This window comes from Anas acuta, chromosome 8 (assembly GCF_963932015.1).
Source record: "Anas acuta chromosome 8, bAnaAcu1.1, whole genome shotgun sequence".
Lineage (NCBI taxonomy): Eukaryota > Metazoa > Chordata > Aves > Anseriformes > Anatidae > Anas > Anas acuta.
Window position 1 is genome coordinate 30,180,464 of NC_088986.1, and position 26,193 is coordinate 30,206,656.

Here is a 26,193-nt window from a genome sequence, read left to right on the forward strand (position 1 = left end):
AAAAATAACTCAATCTGGAACATATGAAATAAAGAGCTAGTCAGCTGGATAGAAGTTCTGCATTGAAAAGCAGCCTACAAAAATACTATTTACTTCAGCTACAAGGTAATAAAACTACTGCCTATAAATATGTCACTGGAGCAAACATCAGAAAGGGTTAAAAGCTGTCTAAAGATACGTGGATATTAATGAATTAATGCTGGAAATCAGAATGCATTTAGATATGAGGAAAGCGTTCAGATTTCCTTTTTTATATTTCTGTCTATAAAACATGCAGCTGACAGTGAGATACCCCATCTCATTTTACCTTAGAAGAGCTGTTCAAAAAAAAAAAAAACAAACAAAAAAATGTTATTAGTAGAAAAATTTATGTAATTATTCGGGTTCAAAACCATGGTTGATGGCAGATACCAATAAGGATTTAAAAAAAAATTATGAACAAAATTACTTTGATTTTATTTTCTAACTGAGGAAGTCAGAAGAAATAAGAGAGGGAGAAGGAGTGTCAATATTAAGCATTTACGTTAAATTCTCCAAAAGCCTTGGCCTTGTAAGAAAGCTGAGGGCAGCATCTTCCAAAGGGAAGAACATACTTAAGTCCTCAATTATCACTCAGCTATAACTGAATATAATCCAGATTTTACATCCAGGAAAGTCATTTAGACCTAAACTGGTCACGTGCACAAAAATATTTCATTAATTCATGAGTGTACTGAGAATAGTAACTTTTGCTAAGAGTATGCCAAAATCATAATTAAGAATTTAAGCTTTTAACTCAGTTTGCCTAACCAAGCCAACTCACTGAAGATTCAAAACACGGAATGGAATGGACTCGTATTTTCACAAGTGTAGAGTGGATACTCTGGTTCTGGATCCAAACAGCCAGACCAGGTACCACATTTAACTAGCTTTTCACCAATTCTAGCGAAATTGGCAAACCCATTCTCTGACCAAAGCTATGAACTGTTGCCATTTTCAGTAATAGGGTCATTCTTCATACTTCCACTACAGGAAGTGCTGGAAAAAAGAAACACCTCTATGTCACAAATTATTTCAATCACTTCCTTATATCTTTTTCTAATAGCTAAACTTCTTTCTAATTGGAACACTTCTCTTTCTACTTTAGCTTTCTTTTCTAATGCTTCTCTCAAATTACAATCTAGATTGATCTAAAACTAAAAATCAAAGTAGTCAGTATGCTTTAGAATCAGGTCATATATTTAGGAGATAAAATAATACTCTAAAACTGAGCTTTTAAAAAGTTATTTCACAGCTGAACACTTTCTAAGCCTTTTCCAACTTATTCTAGCGAACAACGAAATCCCTGTGATGTTGCAACTGGTGAAAATTCAGCCAGTAGCATGCAAGCAACAACACTAGGAGAGGATGAATCCATGCAACAGTTTATATTTTGTTTTGCTGTACTGCCAAACCTCATGACTATCGCTTATTTTCTCGAGTGTGGAGTTTCATGAAATCAAATATAAATAAAATATTCACTCCCAGCTTTTTGAAATCTTCCCTCATCTCCCTATACACAGGATAAGGAATAAAAAGAAAAAAGCTAAATTCTAGATCAATGTTTTAGTCAGGCTTTAGAAAGATCTCCATCAAAAATTAAAATGCTCAAAACCAACTATTCCTACTCAGTATCCAAGAATTACTTTCACCTAGAATTAAAAAAAAAAAAGAAAAGATCTAGGCAATATTCGCCTGTTAACTGTGTGATCTCATTTTTTCTTCACAGAAGAGAAGGACAAACTTAGAGGGAACACAGAAGAGTAAAATTTCAGAAGTGCACACTGAGCTAGGATTTGAAGTCCATTTTTAGTCTGTACAAGGCTCTAACCTGTATCAGGTTTTGAAAGTGTGGGGAGACTCAGCTTTCAGGTAGCCAGATTCCTGTCTTTCAAACTGAGACAGGGCATAATGCAGCACGTTATCCTAAAAAAAACACTGGCAGACAAAGTTTATGAAGTACTTTCGTTTTTTACCTGACGCTCATTACACAATAGCCTTGCCTAGGTCTTAATTTACGTTCTACAGAAAGCTAGAAGAAACCACCGTGAGACATTAAGCCTGCCACTCTCTACAGTCAATGTATTACAAACTTGTAAAGAATAGAAGAGTTGCAGTGATAGTGAAAGTGTATTTCCAGTGCCTTTTTATTCTTAAACTTCTAAGTAATCTGAACTCATTACAAGTTTCAAGAATTAAATGTGGGAACATTAATAACAAGAAACGAAAACACAGAACTCTGACATTTTTTTTTTCACAGAATAAGTTCCAAGATTGTTTTCAGTTTATTTTCTCTTTTTTTCTTTCCCCCTTAAAACTAAGGCCTATATTAGGTTTACCTGAATCCTAATCCAAATGTTAGTATTAAAAAAGGATCATAGTCTAGTATATAACCACTCACACACACAGATCTGTGAGGAATTGCATCTCCAGTTCCTTTAGTAATTTCTGTAATATCTGACTACCTTACTTTGCCATCTATAAAAGCCTTTCTATCTGATTTTCTTCATTTTATAGTTTTTCAACTTTTACAGTTCTTTAAACCTACCGCAGCAAAATAAAAATATTGTACTACATAATATCTCTTCCTAAAGAGTAGCCTAGAGCCCAAAAGTGATTCAAATATCTCATGTAAGTTTATTTTTTAAACTATCTACATCAAACACTTACTAATAAAAATAAAAGAGGCAAACTAGAAAGTGCTTGTGATATAGCATTTAATATAGAAGGTAAATAAATAAAATAATACACAAAAATATACAGGATTATGCACTGAAAAATGCAAGACAAAACTTGGGTGGTCATTTAAGGCCTGCTGTCAACAACTATTTCCAGTGCTGCATAAAATGCCCAAAGAAAGCTTTCAGCAGTGGGGCAAGTAAGCCCAACAAAGCTGTTTGGAAGGTACACTCTTCCCAGTAAGTAGCAGAGTGAACGGTGAACTGACAACATTCACAAAACGAAGTCACGAAATTTACCCCAAAACATGTAAGACCAGATTTTAAGACAGAAGAAATTAACAGAGCAGTAGCTATCACTGCTTTTCTTGAATGAAGCACAGCACACTTTTTACATTTCTGTTTATCCAGCCAGCACAGCCTAGCACTTACTATTTCAATAATGGCAGTAATAAAGTGTCAGATATTAAACATGCATGCACATATATGTGAATTTTCAAAGTATTTGTCAAACAAATGAAGTCAGCTTTTAAGACAATTAGTAAAGTTTTTGGCACCATATAACATATCTCCCCCTAACTTTATGTAGTCTTTTATTTGCCATTTTAAATGATACTTCTCAGCTGGAGATGCATCATTACACTGCGCTCAGGAACAGAAAGCCACAGTGTTTAAAAATGGGAACACAACCTGTTCTGAGTCACTGAAAGGTAAGTTCAGCTACAGTTAAAGCACCAACTAAATTCTCTAACAAAAAAGAACAAGGCACTAAGAATAACATTGCCTTGTGTCAGAAACAGTCTACAGCAATGAGCAACCTGAAAGATCTTTCTGGAAAAGGACAAAATTGCAGAAAACTGGGGAGGGTAAGGGAATGTTGGAAGGGGAAATCTCACATGACAACTAATAACTACTGCTGAGAAGCTCACTGCTATTGAATTGGAAGCTCATTGGCAAGGACCTATTTCATCACATAGTTTGGCTTTCACCAGACTTAGGAAGCCTGATCAATGCAAACTCCTTTCCCCCGCAGTTTTTAACTATAAAGATGCACTGGAGCATAATGCTGCAAAGTCTACAGTGGGGAAGAGCAATAAGTGAGAACACTATGACTAAAACACAGTATTCAGTGTTAGCCCATTTCCAATCAAGTCACTGCCTTAAACATATAGCAAAGAGAAGTCCCACGGCTCTGTGGTGATAAAGCATTCAATTAAACAGAAATCTAACCCTGAATATTTATTATGCTCTGTGATTCTGAATTGAATAATTTTTATTTATTTTCCTGTAACAGCTACTGCACTGATGCAAGCCCTCTTTGGTTCTCCAGCAAGGAGAGGAAAAAAATGCAGTTTCCTGGTGACATCGGTTGTCTAATTCTAAACAAAATCTTGTGTCTACAAACAGCATTCAAAAGCATTATTCTCCCATCTAAGTAGGATCCTGCAGTCTAAACGTAATCAACATCCAAGCCACACCCCTACTGCACAGAAACCCAAGGCACTGAAATTGAATGCATTAGAGTCAAAGCCTATAAACGGGCATTGTCTAAGCAATCTGGATTCCCTGATGTTTTTAGTTAGAAACTCCTACCTTATTAAACAAAGGAAGGAAAACCTGAGCAACAAAATGAAATATAACATACACAAAGCATATGGTAAATCTGTGGCATTCTACCTATAAAAACCTCAATGCTCAAAGGTAGATTTTGCAGAAAAACAGATCCTGAAGTTCAGAGTAGCTCCTAGACAACAGTAAATAACATACTTCCTGCTGATAAAGATTTTAGAAAACATTAAAATAGAAGATTTCATCCTCAGAAGTTCTTCTTTGCACACCTCCCCACCACTTAAGATATAATATAGCTTCAAGTGTTCTGAGGCCAAAACACACGAGTTAAATATTTATAGTTTTACTTTCATATATAAACCCTTTATTTTAAGATGTATAATATTCCTTCACAGTAACTGCAATGAACATGTTATCTATAAATTAAGAGCTACTGCAGTAGATACTCTTCTTCCTCATGCACTGTACACACACACACACAAAAAAACTTTGTATTTACACCATCTCTTAATACAGAAATTGTATTAATTGTATTAATGGGTATTGGCAAAGATTCTGCATACCAAAAAAGTTTTTTTCATCTGTTACTTCTTTAAAAGAAGGAGAAAAAAGGTCAAATTTCATCACAAGACACTAACTATAAATTGCTCTATACCTGCAATAGCAAAAATTGATAACCGCCATTTCTGCAGAAGTTAATCTCTGTATCACAATGGTCAGTACACCCCACCAAACAACTACAAAAGAAATGCAAGGTTACGCATTCCTGAAACACTTATTTCATCCTTCACTACCATCACTTCATTCAGTACAAACAAGAGGCTCGCTAACAGTTTTATTAATTGTTGTTGCTAATATCAAACGTATTTCTTGTTTCACCTAACCAAATAGTTAACAAGTAGAGAGAGCATCAGGCATATATCCACACAGGGAATATTTGTCCAAGTAAAAGGCAACAGAATTAAGAAAATACCTAGTTTAAAATTGTGGATTCTGACCAGACAGGAACATTAAATATTGCAGTAGTTACTGAAAACAATCACCTGCCTCAAAACAACTGGCTAAGGAAATCACAGAAAACCACAAACTGTGAGGGTGTAAGACAAAGACACATCTGTGGTTTCATCTGAGATTTTCTTAAGCATATGTGCCTGGCCTGACATCACAGATAAAAGGTAGGAAGAAAGGACCTTCAGTTTGATCCAGTGAGAGACACTGGCACAAGGGCCAACAGGTTCCTAAAACAAGGAAAATTGAGGTGCTTTGTATTTTTCATAAAGACATCTTGGAGTTCAACCTAAAGATAAAATCTGGAATTTAGAACGTTGGAAATAGAGGAAAAAAGTCCTCAAGGTAAAAAATCATGAAGAACGTGGAATTCTCTTAAGTTTCCATTTTTTAATTCTTAAATTACAAGTTGCATGTTCAATGCCGACTTGACTTTTTTATTGTTGTTGTTGTGAGGATTTTTAGGGAGAGAGAAGCACATTCTGTAAGATTTTGTACTTCAAAGCATGTTATACCCCATTATCGTTGTCTTGCTGGGGCACCGCTATGCTGCGGAGTTCTTACCTCTTGAACGACAGCATTCATCAGTAAGAATAGTTGGATCATTACGCTGGACACAGGCCACATGCAAAGGAAAGTCTTGACCAAAGAGCAATAAAACTTTATTATACTACTCCTGATGGAATATTGCCCATCAGGAATTTGAACTCAAATAACTAACTATGATCAGGCAGATTAAAAGATTAACTATACTGCTTTTAATTAGAACTAGCACATTTGCACGCAGGCTGCAACTGTTTCAAACCACACTAATTAACTTTTCTAACTATAATACAGTTATAATATAGTATAATGACTATTCAAGGTTGCATACCACAGTCCACAACTAATGCACTGAATTTTGGCCCTTAAAATATGTAAAAAAAAAAAATACTACAGCTAGAGCGTAGTTAACAAATAGAAAAAAATGCGTTGTGGCATAGTGATGTAGACAGAAATTAATTAACAATAATGGCCACATTTTATTTCTCCCATCCTCAAAGATGTTTTTGTTGTCCTGGTTTCAGTTAGGAGAGAGTTAATTTTCCTCCTAGTAGCTGGTAGGGTGCTGTGTTTTGGTTTAGGATGAGAGGAGTGCTGATAACATGCTGATGTTTTTATTGCTGCAGAGCAGTGCTTACACCAAGCCAAGGACATTTCAGCTTCTCACTCTGTCCTGCCAACGGGCAGGCTGGGGGTGCAGCAGGAGCTGGGAGGGGACAGACCCAGGACAGGTGACCCAAACTGGCCAAAGGGGTATTCCATGCCATCTGGGGTGATGCTGAACAATAGATAGGGGTGGCTAGCCAGGGTGGGAGGGTTGGACTGCTCGGGGTTAGGCTGGGGGTCAGCGGGTGGTGAGCAACTGAATTGTGCATCACTTGTTTTGTGAACATTAGTAGTAGTAGCACTACTAGCAACATTATTGTTATTATTGTTATTATTATTATTACTGTTATTATTATTTTCCTGTCTTAATAAACTATCTTAACTCACAGGCTTCACTTTCCCGTTTCTCTCCCCCATCCCAGAGAGGGAGAGGGGAGGGTGAACGAATGGCTGTGTAGTGTTTAGCTGCCAGCCAGGTTAAACCACAACAGCATGGTTGGTCATATGGTTTTACTGTTGTTGCTTTGTCTTCAAATTTCTTAATTTACAAAAAGAAAATGTTCAAACATTCAGAGCATTAAAATTCAGTTTATCCACATGCAAATGCCCACCTGAGTCTGTAGAAAAATGTAAATTATAGTCTGTTAATATGTTATGATACTTTTCAATCATCTGTTGTACTTCTTCAAATCTTTCCAATTACTATTAATTGTAATCAATTTGCAAACTTCAGAAGTAAATTACCTATGCTAAGGCATCATTAATGTTAACTAATAACCAATTTCACTTAATGTGCTATCAAAAACAGCACATGTATGTTTATACCATAAGTTAAACGGGGCACTTGAAACATGATTATTAGCTTGCATGCCTCAGTGCCAAGTATTCTGTTAATACAATGAATTACCTGTCAAAGTCACCACCAACTTTCCCTGCTAATGAAGTAAAAACAAGATCAAGATTAATAGTATCATTTAAAGCTCCAGGAGTTTAGTGAGCTCAGCTGCAAAATGATTTTTGAAATGTTTTGGCTGATTGAGTTAAAATGCACAAATGTAAACAATAAAAGCTATGACAACTATAGGAAAAAGTCTGCCATTTTTTTCTGCTTCAATCCTTTGTCTTTGATAAGCCAACTTCCATAAAAGTTTCACCAACTTTCCCTTTTTATCTAAATCCCTTTATTTTTTTTTTTTGTGCTTGTGGGTTCTCTAGCAACACAGTTCATGGCATAAGCACCTTCATGCACAGAGCTGTTCCTAAAATTTCCATCAAGCAGCCCTTTACCTCAAGCAAGGTTGAAATAAAAATAACCCATCATAGAAGACCCTTTCTAGTTCAACAAGAAAAGAGATTTTTTATTATTATTTTCTTAGATTTAAATTTGAAGAATACAGAGTTAATAGTCAATTTTATTTTTTTTTTAATGTAACCTGGCTTCAGCTCTTGTTTGTCAGAATCCTGCTATCAAATCATGTCTCTGTTTATCTAACTGCCCTTTGAGTCACTGGCTGCTGTGCATAAACATGAAAAAATGAATTCACAGTTCCTATGAAAAGGTTATGCCCTCCAAAAATATGAGAGCCAAGCATGGTTATGGTAGAGAAAAAAATGGACTTAAGAATATTTTCAGAAAAGATAAAGGAAAACGCTTAGAGTAGCGCAAGGCCTGTGGTTCTGACAACACACCTTCAAGACTACGTCACCTCATGCTAGAGGAAAAAAACCTTAGGTATCTGCTGACCCAAAACCTTGCATAAATCTTTCCTTGCAACAAATTATGATCTAGGAGATGGGATTCTACCATAAAATGTTTATAGAATTTTCTTTCTTATTGCTCATTAAATGTTTTAGTAGAAGTAGTTTAAGTCTTGTGTAATTAATAGACATGTTTAACTTAAATGAAATTCCTTAAGGATAAAGACAGCAATAACAGGAGATGCAAGGGTTCAGAAGTAAGGGTAAGAAAACAACAGTCATCCTCAAATATCCAGGTCTAAATTTCTTTTAAGGCAGTTCTTTTACTAAAGATACAGGAAGTACTTAAGATAGTAACCTGACTTGTACTAAACTTTAATGTAGCATACTGCCAATTTTCTTATACCTACGTAGTCTTGGAAGATGGATACTGCTGATAAAGCCGTTTAGAAATCGTTCAAGGAACAAACCTTGTATTTTGATCAATTTCTTTTAAAAGTCCAACATGATGACATTTTGCTTAATTCTGTATTTTTATCAAACTACCAGTGGTGTAAATAATCAGTAAGAATGCAAATCAAATGTTTGTCCAAAATTTTTGCACATTTCTTTGACAAGAAACTGGGGACAGTTTCATATCTAAAGCTCTCCAAAGGAGAAAGAAAGTATGCAACTTTCGTGCCTTTAAAAAAGAACTAGCACAAGAGTGTTCTTAAAAGCATTAAACTACCTGAAAGAGTTGAATACCAAAACCAGAAATAAGCAAAATACACTACCCTCACGGAACAGTTACTATGTTAAAAAGGTAAGATGATCATTTTAAAAACTTCAGGTTTAACCTTACCCCTAAAGACAAAATCCTTAAAGACACACACAGCCCACAGTTCTATGGAAAACATCAACTTGCATGAAGAGGTCTTTTTTTTTTTTTTTTTTAAAAAAAGACCTCTTTTTTTTTTTTTTTAAAAAAAAAAAAAGAATTTTTTAAAACAAACTTCCTCAGGCAATTTATTTTTTTTTAAAAGATATTTCTATAGCACAGACTTGAAAAAAATGAGGGAATCAAGTTTTTTTCTAAGTTTAGGCCCACTAGGGCGCTGCTGGTGGCAAATGTGTTTTTTGGATTGCGTACTTTTCCATTAAGGCTCAGAATATTATACAGACAAATTGCCTCATTTTTCTGTTCACCTAGGTATCTGTTCAGAAGTTATAACGGGATCATATGTTGAAAATATCAAGGACAAAACCAGTTTAGTTTTCTATGTATTAAACAATGGCCAGGCCTGATAAAATCGTGACACCAAACTCCAAGAACAGAAAGTAGTTTTAAATGGTACAGAATAGGTCAGTTTTCACAAAATGATTAAGCTCTTCATAAAGGAATCAACAACTACAGATTCTCTGAACAGACCCTAGAAAATCTACAAGGGTTGAGCTACAGCTAAAAACCCTCTTCTTAGGAGTTTTAAAATTCTTATACAGGGAAAAAAAAAATAAAAAATCTAACAGCACTGAAACAAAAGCAGCACTTAAACAAAAGGAAGACATTAATTTGAACATAAAAAATACGTCAACTTACTTGGCTTCAGGAGACAGGTACAGAAAAATTAATATACCAGTTTCCATTTCAGGCCTAATTACTTCTGCATCTACAGTTCAAAATTGTAAAGGAAACCTGTGCAAGTTTGAAAAAGTACTTCCAGGCTTCTGATAAACAAGATGGATACATGCTCATATATTCAGAACCGAATTTAGAACTGAACTGTTGAATTAGCCTACTCTACAGGTTTCAAATTCCATTTAAAGACAGGCAGGCAGTAGAGAAATTTGAACACAATCCCAATAAACTGCTTAAAAACAAAACAAACAAAAAGCCTCAAATGAAACTAACCCCTTCCCACTGACATCTGTAGGAAATGGCATTCAGACTTGGGTATTTTGTTTGTTTGGCGTTATTTTTCCACACCAACCTCCTTTATATATTACACAGTATGAAAACTGCAACAGGCAACCACCCTGATACTACAGGAGCATATCTCAGGCCACTGCTGTTTGTTAACAAGATCTTTCCTCTGAAACCATGTACAGTTCTGGATGCCTACAAACGTATGAAGAGGTCTCCCTTGTATAAAAAAAAAAAACATAAGGATCAATTCATCTGAAAACTGCCTCCCAAATCTTTAGTGGTTGGTGGTGGAAGAATTTGCATGTGTTAAATAGGAGCTCCTCAGTATACATAATGGACTCTTCTATTTGAAGAGCTTTAAACAGAAATCTCATTTTTCTCAAAAAGTTTCAAGACTTCTTAGAAAAGCTTCTGTAACTTTTCTTCTGAGAACTCAAGCCTATAATAGTGTTTTTTTTCCTCCCCTTTTAGTTTTTTCCCTTTGATAAAGTAACTTCCATTTAGTTTTCCTGAAGTAAGATTTTCTCTGAAAATATATGGAAAATTCCAAAACGCTCAGGAAAAACTGGTTTGTCCTGGTAACAGTGACACCCTGTCCAAAGCTCAATGCCCAGCCTCCCCCCCCAACTCAAACTACTTAAATGAGAAACTACAACTAAAAGGAAAGTATACTGCTGAAGCAGTACTATCTTGGACTGCATAGGACATCAAGAAAATGAAAAGATGCATCTCTTTCAGAACCAGAAGAAAGCAAGAAAAGCGGAGAGGGATAAATGACTGTTCCAGGGGTTCTAAAATGGCTACAAGTACACTACACTTATTTCTGATCTATGCTAAAGTCTCATCTCTAGTTAGGTAGCTGTCAACAGAGATAGTACTACTCTCTTCTGCCGCCCCACCCTGCGACTGCACAGCTGCATGCCTAGGCCGGATGCTGGAAAGCTGCCCTTCTCACAGTTCAGTGCTGTGTTAGCTCACCTTGCAGTGTATGAATACTCCAATATTGTGTTGAGCAGAAACATGACCAGTTGTGCGTTTTTTCCTGCTTGTGCTAGGGATATAGGAAGAAAAAGCACAGAACTGCCCGCTCTGGCAATGGCTGCCATCACAGCACAGCAAGCGTAAAACGAAACTGCATCGTGAAGCTTGGTCTTCTACTGCTAGATTAAAAGGAAAGGAAAAGATCTGCTACTAATATGAGTAGCTGTACTACTCAACACAATGTAAGCGGGGGGAATATATCAGGCACATTAGAACAGTGAATCAGGCAACTATTTGGGAGGCCCACCAACACTGATACCAGAAACTATTTCGTCTACATCTCTGAGGAAAGTGAAAAATACACGTGTTCTTGGGGAAAAAGAGAAAGGAGAGAAAAAGCACAACTCTGTGGTGAGCCCCTCTGACAGAACTCAGTGCAAGTTCAACACTCAAGAGCATATACTGCAATGAAAGATATTTTATTATGTGCCAATTCACGAAATAATTCTATCTACTAACACCATAAATGTGACTAAAAAATATCTACACTCACTTTGCACTGACGTTCTGAGATTGTAACGCTGTCATCTCAGACTGCAGTAGCAAAGTGAAGTTTACTGCTTTAGCAGTCTACATGGGACCAGACCATGTTCTGGTTCCCTGAAGCCATACTCTATTACAGATTATGGGGCAGCATTCTTCTCCGTAATACTCAGACTCACAGATGGCCATGTGTGAAAAAGCAGATGTCACAGAGGAGTTGTTAGCTGTTTACCTTTAGTTGGTAGCTCTTATTCCTTACTTTGAAGGCAGCAGTACAAGACAGGTGTAATTTTTCATCCTGTTACCCACCAACAATTTGCTGTACAGACATCTGGAAGTTGCTTTTTGTTTTACAGGATTATTATTCTCAGATACCTGAGGTTTGTGAGTACAAGGTCACTACAGTGTGATGCATGCCAACAGTTTATCCCTCTATAGCACAATGGAATCTTGTTTCAGTGTTCTCCCCTTGTAAATAGGAAATGAGTCCAAGTATAAATGATAGATTTCTCCTTTGAAAGGGCATCACTTACCAGTAACTACCATGCTGCTCATGTTAGAGTTCGGGCTATTGAGTACACTGCCTGAAAGAAGTTCGTCAGATCCTCTCTAAAAAGAAAGAGACAGTAAGAGATTTTTTTTCCTCTATTTTGTGATTTTTAAAGATGATATTAAAAATGTCAGTTTGACAGGGAAAACCTTTAGAAGAACTTAAGCAAGCATAACCAAACCTATTCAGATTTGGCACACTTTGTCTTTTCAGATAAGTGTAACAAGTTGAAATCTACGTAAAGCAGTATATTTACATGGCAATCTTTGCAATGAGAGCAGCTGAAGCAGTTGTTTCACCCACCACTGAAATACAGCCACCTTGAGAGAGAAGTGCTGAGCAGTAACTTTGTTCAGCATTTCAAATTAAAATATTGTAATTGTTTACTGTATTCCCATAATATACTTAATATTTTGATACTTTGTACGTAAAATTAAAATATTATATCCAACTGAAACTACAAGGAAAATATATAGACAGAAATATTGAGTTTAGCCCAATTCTAACACCCCTATTTGAAAAAAGACTTGTCTTCAGAGGATATTATTGCTTTTCAGTCTGGGGACATCCATTTGTCCTGCAAAACACAGCTCAGAGCAGGGACTTGCATCTTCACTGTAATTCTTAAAACATGACAAATACAAAGTAAACAGTCTTTTTGAAGACTATTCGGAAGAAGGCTGAAAAAAAAAATCAGAGTAGCATTTAAACTGAAAACTTAAAAGATAATCTCTCAAATTATATTCAAGATGAGCACTTGACACAGATGAAGAGGCTTTTGCTTCTTTTCCTTCCTATTGTTTTCGCTCCTTTTTCTTCTTTCCCCACTCCAAAAAGTCTCCAACTCTCGAAAAGCCCTTATAATATTTCTCTTTGTTCACTTAAGGAAGCAAAAACTTTCTAAAAGGGAATTGACCAGACATCCTTTAAACATGTTTTTTAATTAGATCTTTCCCTACTTCAAGAGTGTTTCCCCAGCAGCCTCAACACTAAACCAGATAACAACTAAAATGGAAAAGAGGAAAGAAGTCAGTTACAGCCCATCTTCTTTATAAAGTAAAAGCTTTTCAATCTGTTATGGACACTGTGATAGAGTCTCCAGGGTAGTCTGTGAAACATCTTACACGGTACCTCAAAACTACTTGCTAAATTAAGCTGAGGATATCACCTTCCATTGCAGCATGGCTGCAAGAAGCATAAAAGCAAACCTTCAACACTGCATCACAGCTCACTGGATGCATATAGACAAAAAGTGACACGTTAAAGTTTGTTTAATCCATACCTGATATCCAGAAGTTCTTAAAAATAGTACATATGCGTATGCACAGCACCATTAAAGTCTACTTAGCTTTCAATGTCAGGTCTGAAGAAACTTTATACAGTTTAAGGAATACTCTTAGCGACCAACAAAGCTGCGCCCATCAAATCAACAACAGATTTCCTTTAAAAATAAGTAATGGGTAATACCAAGAAGTCCTCTCATTCTCAATGCAAAGATAGATCTCCAATGAGCTATAACTAAAGAAAAATTTAGTTGGACGTAACTGGGAAATAAGTTTGAGAAGTTACAGAAAGTCTCCATTACTCAGCCTATATTGCTCTCTATCGTTAATGCCACATGCTAACACAGGCTCTCCATATAAATGTCTACAGCAGCATTCCTCCTCTTTAATGGTCTGTTTTCTAACACAGTACTTGTATGGTTAGAATGCCTCAGAGTTTAAGATCCCTCACAGCATTGCTCCCTCAGTAATGCTGCAGTTATTTCTGCTCATGGCTATGCACCCAGCTTTGCTTGGAAGCCCTCATCGGTAGCCTGGACAGCTCAACAGGCAGAAGCAGTCTCAGACATGAATCCCTTCAAAGTCAGGCATACTAAAATACTTCTGTGGCAGTTGTGGTTTTCCTTAATATGCCATGCATTAATTTGCACCTGATACTACAGAAACAACTGAACCCCCCCAATAGCAATGAGTGAATGTTCTCCCTTAAGCCTGTAGGAATTTTACAATTCTAAAATATCTCCGATTTATCTGAATTGTCTTCAGCTTCAGGAAGTTAGCTGAATGAGCAACCCCTGACTAGCAGCACGTAAAGGAGATTACAAGATCTTCTGGCTCCTAATAAATCTGGCTCTTAAAAACTGGTAATTTCTTACTCCACATCAGAGAAAAATCCAAAGTGAACCAAAAGCTAAAGGCTTGACAATTACTCAATTATTTGTTTTCATGAGCAATGAAAGGAGTTTTCATTTTGAAACCTTTTTCACATTTCACAGAAATACAGTCAATTACAAGACTTTGTCATTGCATTTGAAAAAGTTAAAAATTTTGCTTCAGGAGAACAACTAAATGCAAGCTTCCTATGTTAGCACATATCAAGTATAAACAGCATTTGTTTTGTTCTTCGTGTTCACCAAGACATCTCAGGTGTAGAGCAAATCTATGCAAATTAACCCCCATGAATACTTGTCTTGCTTTTGGTAGGAGATGAAGATACCTCAGGAGGTGAGCAGACCACCTGATTGGGTGTACATCGGTGTTTCCCCTTGGTGGTTCTTAAGCAGCCTACACAGCCCTGAATATCATTGAATCACGTACCTTCAAGAACAGCTATGCAGCAGAAGACACGTGATGTACGTGGAAACTGAGTGATCAAATTACAAAATCAAAAGCAGTCAACTGCTTTTTGTAATTGTTAACTTTTTTTGTAATTGTTAAACAACTATCATCTTAAGATAACCCGTCTGAAGTAAATAACAATTTAATGTAAGCATTTCAAGTAAGCCACAGTACGGACTAGCACTGCTATGTGACACAAGCATCTCCAAAATTATAGCACAGAGAAAAAGAGTTGTTTTTCTTACAACCATTCAGCAGAGATAAGATTTCATTTGATTTGTGGGTTTGGGCATAACACATTTTTTGTGTGCATCTTTTAGAGGGGGATAAGCCAAAAACAACTTGCACCTTGCTCCAAGGACAAAGTTCCTCATCACTATCTCACACCTGATTTCAGAATTAACAACCCATTTTCTAAGCATCTTGGACTCAGTCTTAAGCACATTACTTCCATTACTCAAATCATCCAAAGGGAAGAAATCTTCCAATTGGTTTAGCTTAATTCTATTGAGTGTTTCAGAAACAAGAAAACCAAGCTCGAATCTCTGAGGAACACAGAGTCAGACTCAATAAAGAATGGAAGATTCAAGAGCAACATTCACTTTGTGCTTTTCTCCACCTATGCGAATTGCTGCATGTGAATCAAGCAAGTTTGAGACCGCAGGACAAGACTGAGTATCACAAACACACAGCTCACAGAAAAGGTTAAATTTAAGTTTAAAAATCAAAAAAAGCACCAAAAGCAACCACATTTTTCCCCAATCACAGACTGTGAAGGAAACTTCCAGTAACAGCAATGTGCTAGAGACTAAGTGAATACCCATTTTAGCATGAGGGAAAGAGAATTGAAAGGACAAAATAAGAAGTACAAACTGCTATTGTACTATTAATAGGTCATCTTCTGACAGCTAGTCCTCAACAGCAGAAGTTTTCAATGCTGTATTCCTGCCAATGTCAAGAACATTAATCTTGCACAAAAGCTAAAACACGAACTGTAACACAGATATCCAGAACTCTTGCTCATGAATCCAACACCTGCCAAACTACTACAACAGAGTAAATCAAGGAATTGCCAGATGAGGTTCTTACATGGAGTAAAACTTGTATCTCTTGCAGTCAATACTGCCTTTTCAATGAAGGCCCTGTTATCACACCCTGGCCCCAATGACACAGTATTTCCTTCCAGGGTGCAGAAACACAATGTTAAGCCATGGCTTGTACCATGAAATGAAAATACGCAAAAGTGACATATAGGATCACTTTCAGCAAGAGATGAAACAGTTATCAACTCAGGTTCTGAATAGGTACTTCAGAGAAACTTAAAACATATACTAAAACTATTTTGTGTATTGGAAGCTGAAGGCATTATTTCAATATTTCAGTTAATATCTGTAAATATGTACTTGTTGGATACATTTTGTCTCTTCCACAGTTCAAAAAAAACAACAAAAAACAATTATACAAAGAGAAAGAAAAAGCAACTAGCTTAGCAAATTAATCTCCTAGCTCCTTGTTTTAACAGGCACAGTTAACTCAGAGTCCCTCACTACTTAAACTGAATTTATGTAGCTGCATTTCAGATTCCCTCACGCCCCATAACAGATTATTGTAAAGCTTCAAGCTATCACATGTTATATTAAGTACCGATGTAATTTCAGGAAGTCGTTATACCATCCTTCTAGACTAATCAAAAAAAGAAAAAGTACTATTTATAATTTAGTTAAGAATTTTCCTCACATTCTAGATAGGACTTCAAATAATTTGAGGATTCTCCAGATCTTATTACATCCAACCCTCCTCCCAAAAGCATCACCAACCTCCACCTCCCTCCCCCCCAAAATTGTAAACTTAAGCTAGAGAGCTACTGAAGAGGTTTGGTCCTTCAAGCATTAAAGTATTTTGACACCCATTTATAGAAGAGAAATATTATCAGCTTTTTCCAATAGTTCAGGCCATGAAGACTCTGATGAGAAGTTACAGCTGCACCTAACATGACAAACTGTGTATATTACTGGAGGCTTATCACAAGGGTGTATGCGCAGGCTTCTTTTAACACTACAAAAACACTGCACTGATACTACCAGAAAAAGAAAACAAATGAACAGAACTGCACTTTGTTAAGAAGTCAACGGCATCACCTAAAATCATTTCTTGAAGTCCTGTTCGAAAAGCTACGGAAGATAACAAAACCCACTCTCGACAAATCCTGACTCGTGGCATACAGTTTGCTGATACCACAGACCTCTCACAGGAGCGGGATGCTTTTCCCCTCCACCACTTCCCTCCCTCCCCTCACCTCCCCCAGATGAAAGAGAAAAGGAGAACTTCAGCTGCACTGCGTGTTTACCACAGTCATTCTCAGCCTACAGTCATGAATTTCCCAAGGGGTATGACAAGCCAGGAGACAGATCTCACGATTTAAAGAATTCTAACAGCACTGTAAAACACTTCATTTCTAACAACATCTGGGAACAGTTTAAAAGCAAAAGCCAGAAACTCAGCAGTACAGGAGATGAGTAAGAGCATCTGAGAATTCCAGCCTAGATGCTGAACGCTCCTCTCCAACAGATACACACGTGTAAACCCCATCTCTGAATTAACTTTGGGAACTGCCTGTTGAAACAATATACTTTAAACCCCCAAGCACAGTGTTTATAAACTTTGCTCTGTTTACATGCAATGGATCAGAATTTAAATGAATGCCTGATTTTTATAGGATACATTTTTATTGAAACATTGCTCTACTGCTACACCTCTTGTACATACAGCATTGCATAAGATTAATTTGGGACAGGACAAGCTAAGTACAACCCAAAAGAAATTTGGTGCAGGTTTGTAGTTTCTTTTTTTGAATTAAGTGTGCAATTTTAACTCTAAGCTTATTATCACTACATCAGAACAGTACATACAAGCAGTATGTCTACTTTCTTACTTTTTGTTATTATTAACAAAGACTACAAAAGCCATGAACTCCATGAGTGCTTAACCCAATTCCATCGATTGTCTCTAAATTCAGCACGAAGTCACTTAATACATCATGACCACCTTCCCATACTTTTCCTCTATATTCTTCTCCCCCCACTTCAACTTTTTCATGCCATCCCCAGCTAACCACATATCATTTACATATCCTAACAGTAACTTCAATATTTGTACACTCATACTTTTTCCACTAAGGATGGATCTAGAAGGGTTTTTTTCTTGCAACTGTAAGCCAGGTATATGCCACCAAATTTGCAGAAATTGAGAGCACAAAATGAAGGGAACATTAAAAACCTTTAAAACTGAAATGAGACAAGCCTCAATTCCTCTGAAAGGACTCCAAATTCTCAACTGAAACAATGTGAGAGAGCCAAATTTCTCAAAGCATCTGAAGATCAACACAGACTACATTGGACCAAAAGCTGGTTAAGAACCAGATCTCCATTTAAACCATGCCACCCTGCCTCATTTTCAAACCTCCAGATTTCATATGGCAATGAATGACTGCAGGCAAAAGTCCAAGACCAGACAATACTTCAAACATCCAGGATGAAGTACAAAAACCATCATCTATTCCAGCACTTCAGACTTAATTGTTTGCTTTTACCAGCACAGAAATGGTTACTCTGAAGCTGCTTTACTTAACTGTAGTAAACTAGAAGAGGCAGGAGTAACTCACTAGAGATACTGTTTGTATCAGGTTTGTATCAGTCCTAAGTTTTTGGTTAGAGAATGAGGGCATCTACAAGTACAGAGTTAGTCCTTCTGTAACAGTTGCTACATCTCAAAAAAAATCCACCAGGAAGGCTTTTTCTGCTTGACTGACTGCTATTCCGCAATACTTAAGTCCAGTCTTTAATACCATAATCAAGTTAGGTGTTCATAGAAAAACTGATTTCAGGAAAAACTAAGAATAGCTCTATGTACTTACAGCTTAAAAACAAAACCAAAACAAATAAAATAAATTAAAAAAAGCATATCACATAACCTTAAATGAAACAGCCTTCCGAACAGCTTGTGAAAACACAACCTCATTGGAACCAACACTACCACAAAAAGCAATAGCCCTACCTTCTCCCCAGCCCTAGCAATTTGTTCCTATTGTCCTCCTCGATAATGTATTGCTACAAGCATTTCTGCAAGTATACCAGGTTTGTTCCAATGCACTAAGACAACCTAACTCATTACATTAGCCTCAAACTGTTTAAGTTCCCAAGACAGGTTATCCAAACATCTGTGCCTGAAATATCAGTGGCAGGAAAAAACAGAGAAACTTTGCTAGCTTGTGGCCCCAAAGCTCTCATGAATGAGAATAGTATTTTCATAGTGATAGTGGTTGCATTTTTCAGTCTGTGCCAATGATCACATTTCTTATAACTTAAAATTTCTTATATTTCATATTTCTTCTTATAATCCCCTCAATTAAGATGCAAGTATAGGTGTTCTGTTACAACAGGTGACTTCCAATTATCAGTAGTCATCAAAACTTTCCATAACTTTTCACAACATTCATGCCTACTTGCTGTGCAGCACAAACTATCAACATTTTTCTTCTCTCCATTTTCAGTTCCCCTTGTTTCTCAACTTAAAGTAACAGAACGGATGGACACAAAGGAAAAAAAAATGTGGAAGTTACAAAGAAAAGAACTGGAGTAGAGTATCCTGAGAATAAATATGAAAGTTACCTTCAACAGGGTCAATTTTAAAGCCTGTTGAGAATAAAGCAAGTGTCTTTCATTGCAACAAGTTGTGTTTGTTTTTGTCACCAAGGACATACTCCCCACAGTCCTGTTGAAGAAACAAACCCAGATGCCAGGTCTAAACTTCTGAACTTCATCACACTTCATTCTTCCTGCATGGTTAGAATGCTCTGCATGTTGTAGTTGTAGCAGAAAGCAGGGTATTATTGGACGCAGAAGTTGATTATCAACATCATTGTAGCTAACACAAAAGACAGTCTCGCCAATTCATAAGCAAATAACCCATTTTTCTCATATTGCTGCCCTTAGCAGAATCTTCATCTAACCTGCGAGTAGCCGAATTATACCAAATATGTCAACAATATTTAAATATCAACAGTATAAGAAGTACTCTAATGTTTTAAAACAGTAAAACAGACCATTACATGACATTTGTCTGTATGAGTGAATCAAACAATTTCTTATACTATAATTCCATTCCTCTTAAGAAGTCACTAGAGTGACAACAGTGAAGGCAAAACAATAGATCTTGAGGGGGCAAGGAACTGAAGGGAAAAAGCTATTTAATACATTTTATCCTTTTGTAAGAATAAGCTAAACACATCTTCTGACAACTTAGTAGAATTTATAAAAAAAAAAGTGTAGCAATAATTTATTAAGTATACCGCATATAGTTAAAATAGAAAGCCGCAACATATCCGAAGTAGATTTCCACCATAAGCAAACTCAATTATTAGTAGCAAAAAACAGCCACTGTTCTGTAATTTTGTAAGAGAAGAGAACCACTAAGAACTTGAGTTTAAAAAAAAAAAGTGAGTAATGCTTCCAGATTATTTACAGACAATGCTACTCTGTGCTTTCTTATTCCTCTCCATCAGCTCATACCTCTTTAGACTCATACTGGTTTTAGCTGGTTTAGCTACTGCCTTTCCTGTGTACTGTTAAATTTCAACAACCAGGAAAGAAACAGACTTGGTGACACATGACAATGGAAAACTAATAAAGAGTACTAGCACACTAATTTCCAGCATTGCCTACCTAACCAACTATATGCCTAACATAACCAACTAAAAACCACAAGGAAAAAAACTCTTAAGCATATTGCACACTTTGATGCCGTCTCTTGGAAAAAATAAAAGGCCTTTCCTGTACCTTCAAGTGCTACAAAATGATGTTTACACAAATATGAGTTTTCTCTCCTAGGTTTAACGGGGGCTATCCATTCACAAGCGCTTCAGTTCTTGGCCTGTGCGCTGCCCAAAGCACTTCCACAGTATCACAAACTCCCAAATGCTACGTACAAAGTCATATGCCGTGACTGTATGGCTGCTTGCTTTTCCTTTTCCCCTCCTCATCAGGTAGAGTGTTGTCAGTAGACTGCAGCCATTCTGAAACGTGCAGTGCACATACCCAGAGTGAGTCACTCCTTTGTTCGGGACACATTCACTGCACAGCCATGCATGCCAATCAGGAGAAAGATAGTATGGCAGACTGAAGTGGCCCACACTGAAATACTTCCAAAAAAAAAAAAAAAGTACCCTATCAACCTCAATACTAACCAGAAGCTTACTAAGAGAGCTATTCCCTGTACCTGTGTGAGGCATATTCTTTACACCAGATTTATATATACACATCTCAGAAGATTTTTGTAATTACTGCTAGAATACATTAAATACTTAATACATTCACTTAATCAACTGAAAAAGTCTCTATCAGTCCAAGCCCCCAAATAAGTTTACTTATCCAGGGCAAAGCATCGTAACTGTAAAGAGAACACCAGTCAGCAATTCAAACTAGTTATTAGATCCTGATACTACCATCTATATAGCCAGCGAGTGATGCACGCAGCATTTGAGATTAAAGCTAGCTGGTCTCTGAACTTCCCTGAGTTAGAATGCCAGTTTGGTCTTAGTGACATGGACCACATGCAGTGAGAATAGAGTAACTTAGATGCACACTTTAAAAATAATTATTTAAAAACATTTTTATGTAACATGGCAATTTTCAAGTGCATGTATGAAGAAATAAGTTTAAGATGCAAAAAAAAATTATTCAAGAAACAGAAAACTAAAGAAGTGTCTAACTATGTAATAAAGTGTTAGGGCTGGAAACTCCCATATGTAGTGGGAGTTCATAAAGTAACATCTGACAGCTAAAATACATTCTTTTCATACTGTTATCTAAATTGTAGTGTTAAGGGGTGTAGTGTGCACAAAGCAACATTTCCATGGCTCTGTGAATTCCAGCTAAGCAAAACAAGACATTACACATCATGTAAGTATGAATTATTTCACATATGACCACAAGATGACTGGGTTTTGACATGTTCTAATACCTTCACAAATCAAGCACGCTGCTACTTTGACAGATATTAGCTGGGAGGTGTGCTCTCATTGCATATTTTGACTTAGGACAGACCACATTTACTCCATATAAACCAGGCTTTCAAATGGCATTTGTCATTTTCCCACCCTTCACTTTGTGTTGAATGTTTTTCCCAGTTTTTGGCATTAATTTCTTCTGACTCATACGTGAATACAATAAAGATGGAACATTCAACAGTTTGATGAACAAAAAATGCTTTAAATCAAACCAAACTACACAGCACAAATAAATGGTAATCACCTTAAATTTAACAATCTCTTAGCAGGTAATTGCTAGACTACGTGACTCTGAAATTGTAAGTATTCCTCTCACTTTATACTTGGTTTGCTCACATGGTTTCCTAAAGCTCAAAAGCCTCTTCCAATTCATAGACAACTCCCAGGCTACACCTGTTAACTTTTATTATTACTCTTTTTATGACTGGGTTTAAAACATAGGTGGCAAGCTCATTTTTCTGCTTAAGAGAGAAACCAGCCAGACAACAGTTAATAATGTTTTCTTGTTTTTTAACCAACATGACTAATAATGATTTTGATAAAATAAATCAAGTTTTTCAACGAGATGGGTCACAGTCCTTTTCTTCAAGTATAATCAAGTATATTACAAACATGCTACATAACTGATCAGCATATATACAGCAGGTATAGAAATCTCAAGAAAGCATAAGGTCAAGCAAATATTCTGGATAAGCTGACCACGTGCATGGACAGGTAAATCCTTGTCTCCTAATGCCTGTCCAATCATGATAAAAACAGTGCTAAAAGAGCATTAAACGTGCCAATGCGAGTCCTTGGACTCAAAAGCAGCTCCCTATTCACTCCCAAAGCACCCCAAAGAATATATGACAGCCACTGAAAAGCAACATGAATTTTCCCAGTTGCATCCCTCAATTTTATGTTGTCAGTTCATCAACAGCAATGAATAGGTGCCAGAGGGAGGAAAAAAAAAAAAAAAAAGGATGTTTACATGTTTCACAATGCCTTCTACAAAATATGACTCAAGCCAACACTAGACTGCTACACAAATAACATATACGAATGGGCAAGATATTCCATTTTCCATTGTTAGTGTCCTGAGACAATGACAGAAGATCCAGAAGACAGCCCTCTCCCATAACTCCTCCCATATTTAACAGCTGGTGCAAGGTATTTCTTAAAGACTTGAATCTAACTGTCAAATGCATTCCTAACGTTTTAGTAAGTCCACTGTCCTCCAGGGCGACTGGGAAACAACTGTACCAATCTGTATTTCTGGTTGGGATTAGTCTCCACAGAAATACTTTTAAGAACTGTACTTTTCTCCTGATTCTGAGAGTGATATTGTCTGCAACATTACACAAACACATGGAGCCAGACGGGACCAGAATCTATATAAATAACTTCCTACAACACCTCCTAGAAGTGAGCTTGCTCAGGAACATAATGCAAATGCATCTGTCAGAGTAGCCACTATGATCTACAGGCTAATTGTATTATGTAGGAGCTAGTCCACGTCCAGCAGAATCAGTACTGAACTTGAGAGAGAGCTTTACTAGACAAAACTTGGCTCAGCAAGCAGTTAACATAAATCAACTTCTGGTGAAAAGACAGCTAGTTAGTACAGCTACAAGTTCCCTGGACAAATATGGAGACTGTACTCATTAGAAAACTTTTGCGCGTACCACTGAAATAGGATTTCTTGCACGCATTCGCTGACATAACCTACAGTTCTCTTGTCCCATATATTTTTTCATTCTCATTTCTCAGCCTGCTTTTATGAAGTACTGATCCAATTCCTGCAATAAAGCTAAGTACAAAAGTGAAATAAATAATAAATTAATAACCACCAAGAAGCGCCTTCCTTGTTATAACACATACAATAAACTCATAACTGAACTTGAGAAAGAAAAAGTAATGCAAGGCAAACATCTGTTTCTCTGTCTACAGAAGTTCTAGCTCCCGTATTTTTCTGTCCTGTTACACTTTTTTTTTTTCATTTCCATGTTACCTGTTTTGGAAAAGGAGGAAGAGGACAGAAGAAAGCATGTTTTTAACCACCATGCAACACATGAGAGTATTGGTTTGAAAAGAGAAAAAAAAAAAAAAAACACAAAAATAAGTTTTAAAATAGTAATCTGACACCACTACATTAATTTAGAACTCCTGTTTACAATTTAGTGCTTAGAGAAGTCTTTTGTGTAGAGCCTCCAATTTATCTCTAGGGATTTTCAGTTAATAAAGCATATACTGCTGACTAAATGTTAGCTGACAATGACTGGTTAAAGTCTTAAAATTTGCAATTACTGAGTCTTAAAGTAGTTCATTTTGTATTGGCAATTTACCCCCTTATTTGCTAAGTGTACATCCTACCTTCACACCAACTGCAACATCAGTGACAATGCTGTAAAAAAAAAAAAAAAAGAAACAAGTCAACCAATTTGTCCTCATAAAAACAACTTTTAGATGTATTGCAATACTAACACTATTAGGGATCAAAATAGCTAACAACTTCCCCAAACCAGAAATTGTGTCCAAAGAACACAACGTGACTATGGGGAAGTAGAAAGGCAACCTACAAAAGCCACTGAGCCACTTACAGGCATCTCCAGAGTAGTCCAAAGTTTAAGTAAATATTATTCTAATGTAACACTGCCAGGAAATGCATTTAGGAAACTCAGGTCTCTGGACTACATGAAATTACAGACAGGGTGAAAATACAAAGAACCTAGGAATAAATACAGAACTTTTCTAACACACCCTCATCAACCAGACACCCAGTTCAACAAAACGGATAACCCTGCAAATCTTCTAACTGCATAAAGCAATAAATACTTTTTTTGAAACAAGATTAAATAAATAAATAAATAAATAAAAACAAAAAACAACACATGGGCTAGTATGAAGATTTCAATCAGATATCTACATGAAACTGCAACAGGTACACCAAGGTGCATCTTGTCCTTAGAAGTTGTGACACCATAACTTACACTGTGTAACAAAACTCCAAAGACAACGTAAAACAGCACTAAAGAACATAAGAAAGCAAAATATGAATAACTGAAAGCATTCCACAGTGTAACACTCATCACTGACAAGATGTCTGGGGCAGGATAAGTAACTCCCACCACTATAAACACAAGTAACCATAAAAAGCCTTTAAAACTCTCACAGTTGAAAGGCTGTAAGCATGAAGCGTACCGGGGAGATTGCTTCTCTGTCTGAATCTGAACAAACAACTTAATTGGAAACCTGGGAGCGGGAAGATGTTGTATTTACACTGATGAAGGCTACAGCCACCAGTCCCCTTTCTGGGTCCCAGAGAAAGGAGGCCTCGTGCGGAGCGCCTGCCCACCACGCTCCCGGCCGGCTCGGGGGATCCTTGCTGCCCCCTGACTCCCCCAAAACCTCCCCTGCTGTGGCTCTCCCAGCCCGCCTCCAGCGTGCACAAAGGCATCCTTCCACCCGGGGAGGGGAGGCAGCCTGAGGACTGCCAGCCGGCTCCTGAAAACAAAAGATCTGGGCACCCGGCTCCCGCCGGCGCTGCTGCTCCTCTCCGGCCAGCCCCACAACGCGCCCGAGCCCCGCACCCCGCACCCCGCGGCCGGGGGGCAGCACCGCGCCCCGGGCACCGCGCTGAGCACGGCCCAAAGCCCCCCCTTCCCCCGGGGCTCGGCACCGAAACCCCGGCCGCGGGGCCGGGCTCCCCGCTGCCCCCCCGCCGCGCCGCCTCGCCCCCCGCCGCGGCTCACCCGTCCATCGCCGAGCAGGACGAAGCGCGGAGCCGCGCGGCCGACGAGCACGGGCGGGCTGCGAGAAAATGGCGGCGGGGCCTGCACGGAAACCAACCGACGGCGCCGGGCGGCGGATTCCGCTCCTCGCCGTCGCCCCCCTCCCGCATGCGCCGGGCGCCGCGCCTGCGCGGGCAGCGCAACCGAAGGGGCTGCCCTCAGCTGCTGCCCGCGCCCGGGCGGCCCGGGAGGCGCCCCGCCTGCCTGCCCCGCCTGGGCGACACCGGGCACGGCTCGCGGGGCCCCTCCGGGCCTCGGTGGTCCCTGCCCCGGTGTCTCAGCCGCCCCGGCGGACAGCGCTTGGTGTGCGGTGGGAGCTGCCGGTGCCGCACCCGCCCACAGCCTGTCCCGTCCCGTTACGGGATGCGCCCCCCGGTCCCCTCCTCGCCGCCCCTCAGGGAGCGTCCCGCGGCTCCCTTTGCTCCCGACTGCTAAATAATAATAAAATAAAAATAAAAGTGAAAGTGCAGGTCGAGTGTTGCAGAAACTTGGGCTGTCTTCGCGGAAATCGCTGTAGCCACAGAGGTGAAGCATCAGGGCACGGACTGAGGCGGTGAGGAAATGTGCTGCTGTTCCCCGCTCCTCTGCTCGGTCTCACACATCTCGCAGTGGTTCTAAAAAGAGGTGTTCACGGGACGC

At 38.1% G+C, this 26,193-nt stretch overlaps 1 protein-coding gene across 5 annotated transcripts in view; it reads right to left on the bottom strand.

Annotated features, from left to right (window-relative positions):
• The window catches only part of PTBP2 (polypyrimidine tract binding protein 2), a 47,163-nt gene extending 21,208 nt beyond the window's left edge, over positions 1-25,955 (bottom strand). Inside the window, exons 1-3 of one of the 5 annotated variants that reach the window (XM_068690200.1) lie at positions 25,516-25,955; positions 24,137-24,167; positions 12,084-12,159 (exon numbers count right to left, since the gene is read on the bottom strand). In XM_068690200.1, the coding sequence (XP_068546301.1) occupies positions 12,084-12,159; positions 24,137-24,167; positions 25,516-25,664 (256 nt within the window). In that variant the 5' untranslated portion in view covers positions 25,665-25,955. The remainder of the gene's footprint in view (positions 1-12,083; positions 12,160-24,136; positions 24,168-25,515) is intronic. The other 4 variants (XM_068690201.1, XM_068690202.1, XM_068690203.1 and 1 more) reach the window with 4 other exon arrangements.
• Positions 25,956-26,193: the final 238 nt, after the last annotated feature.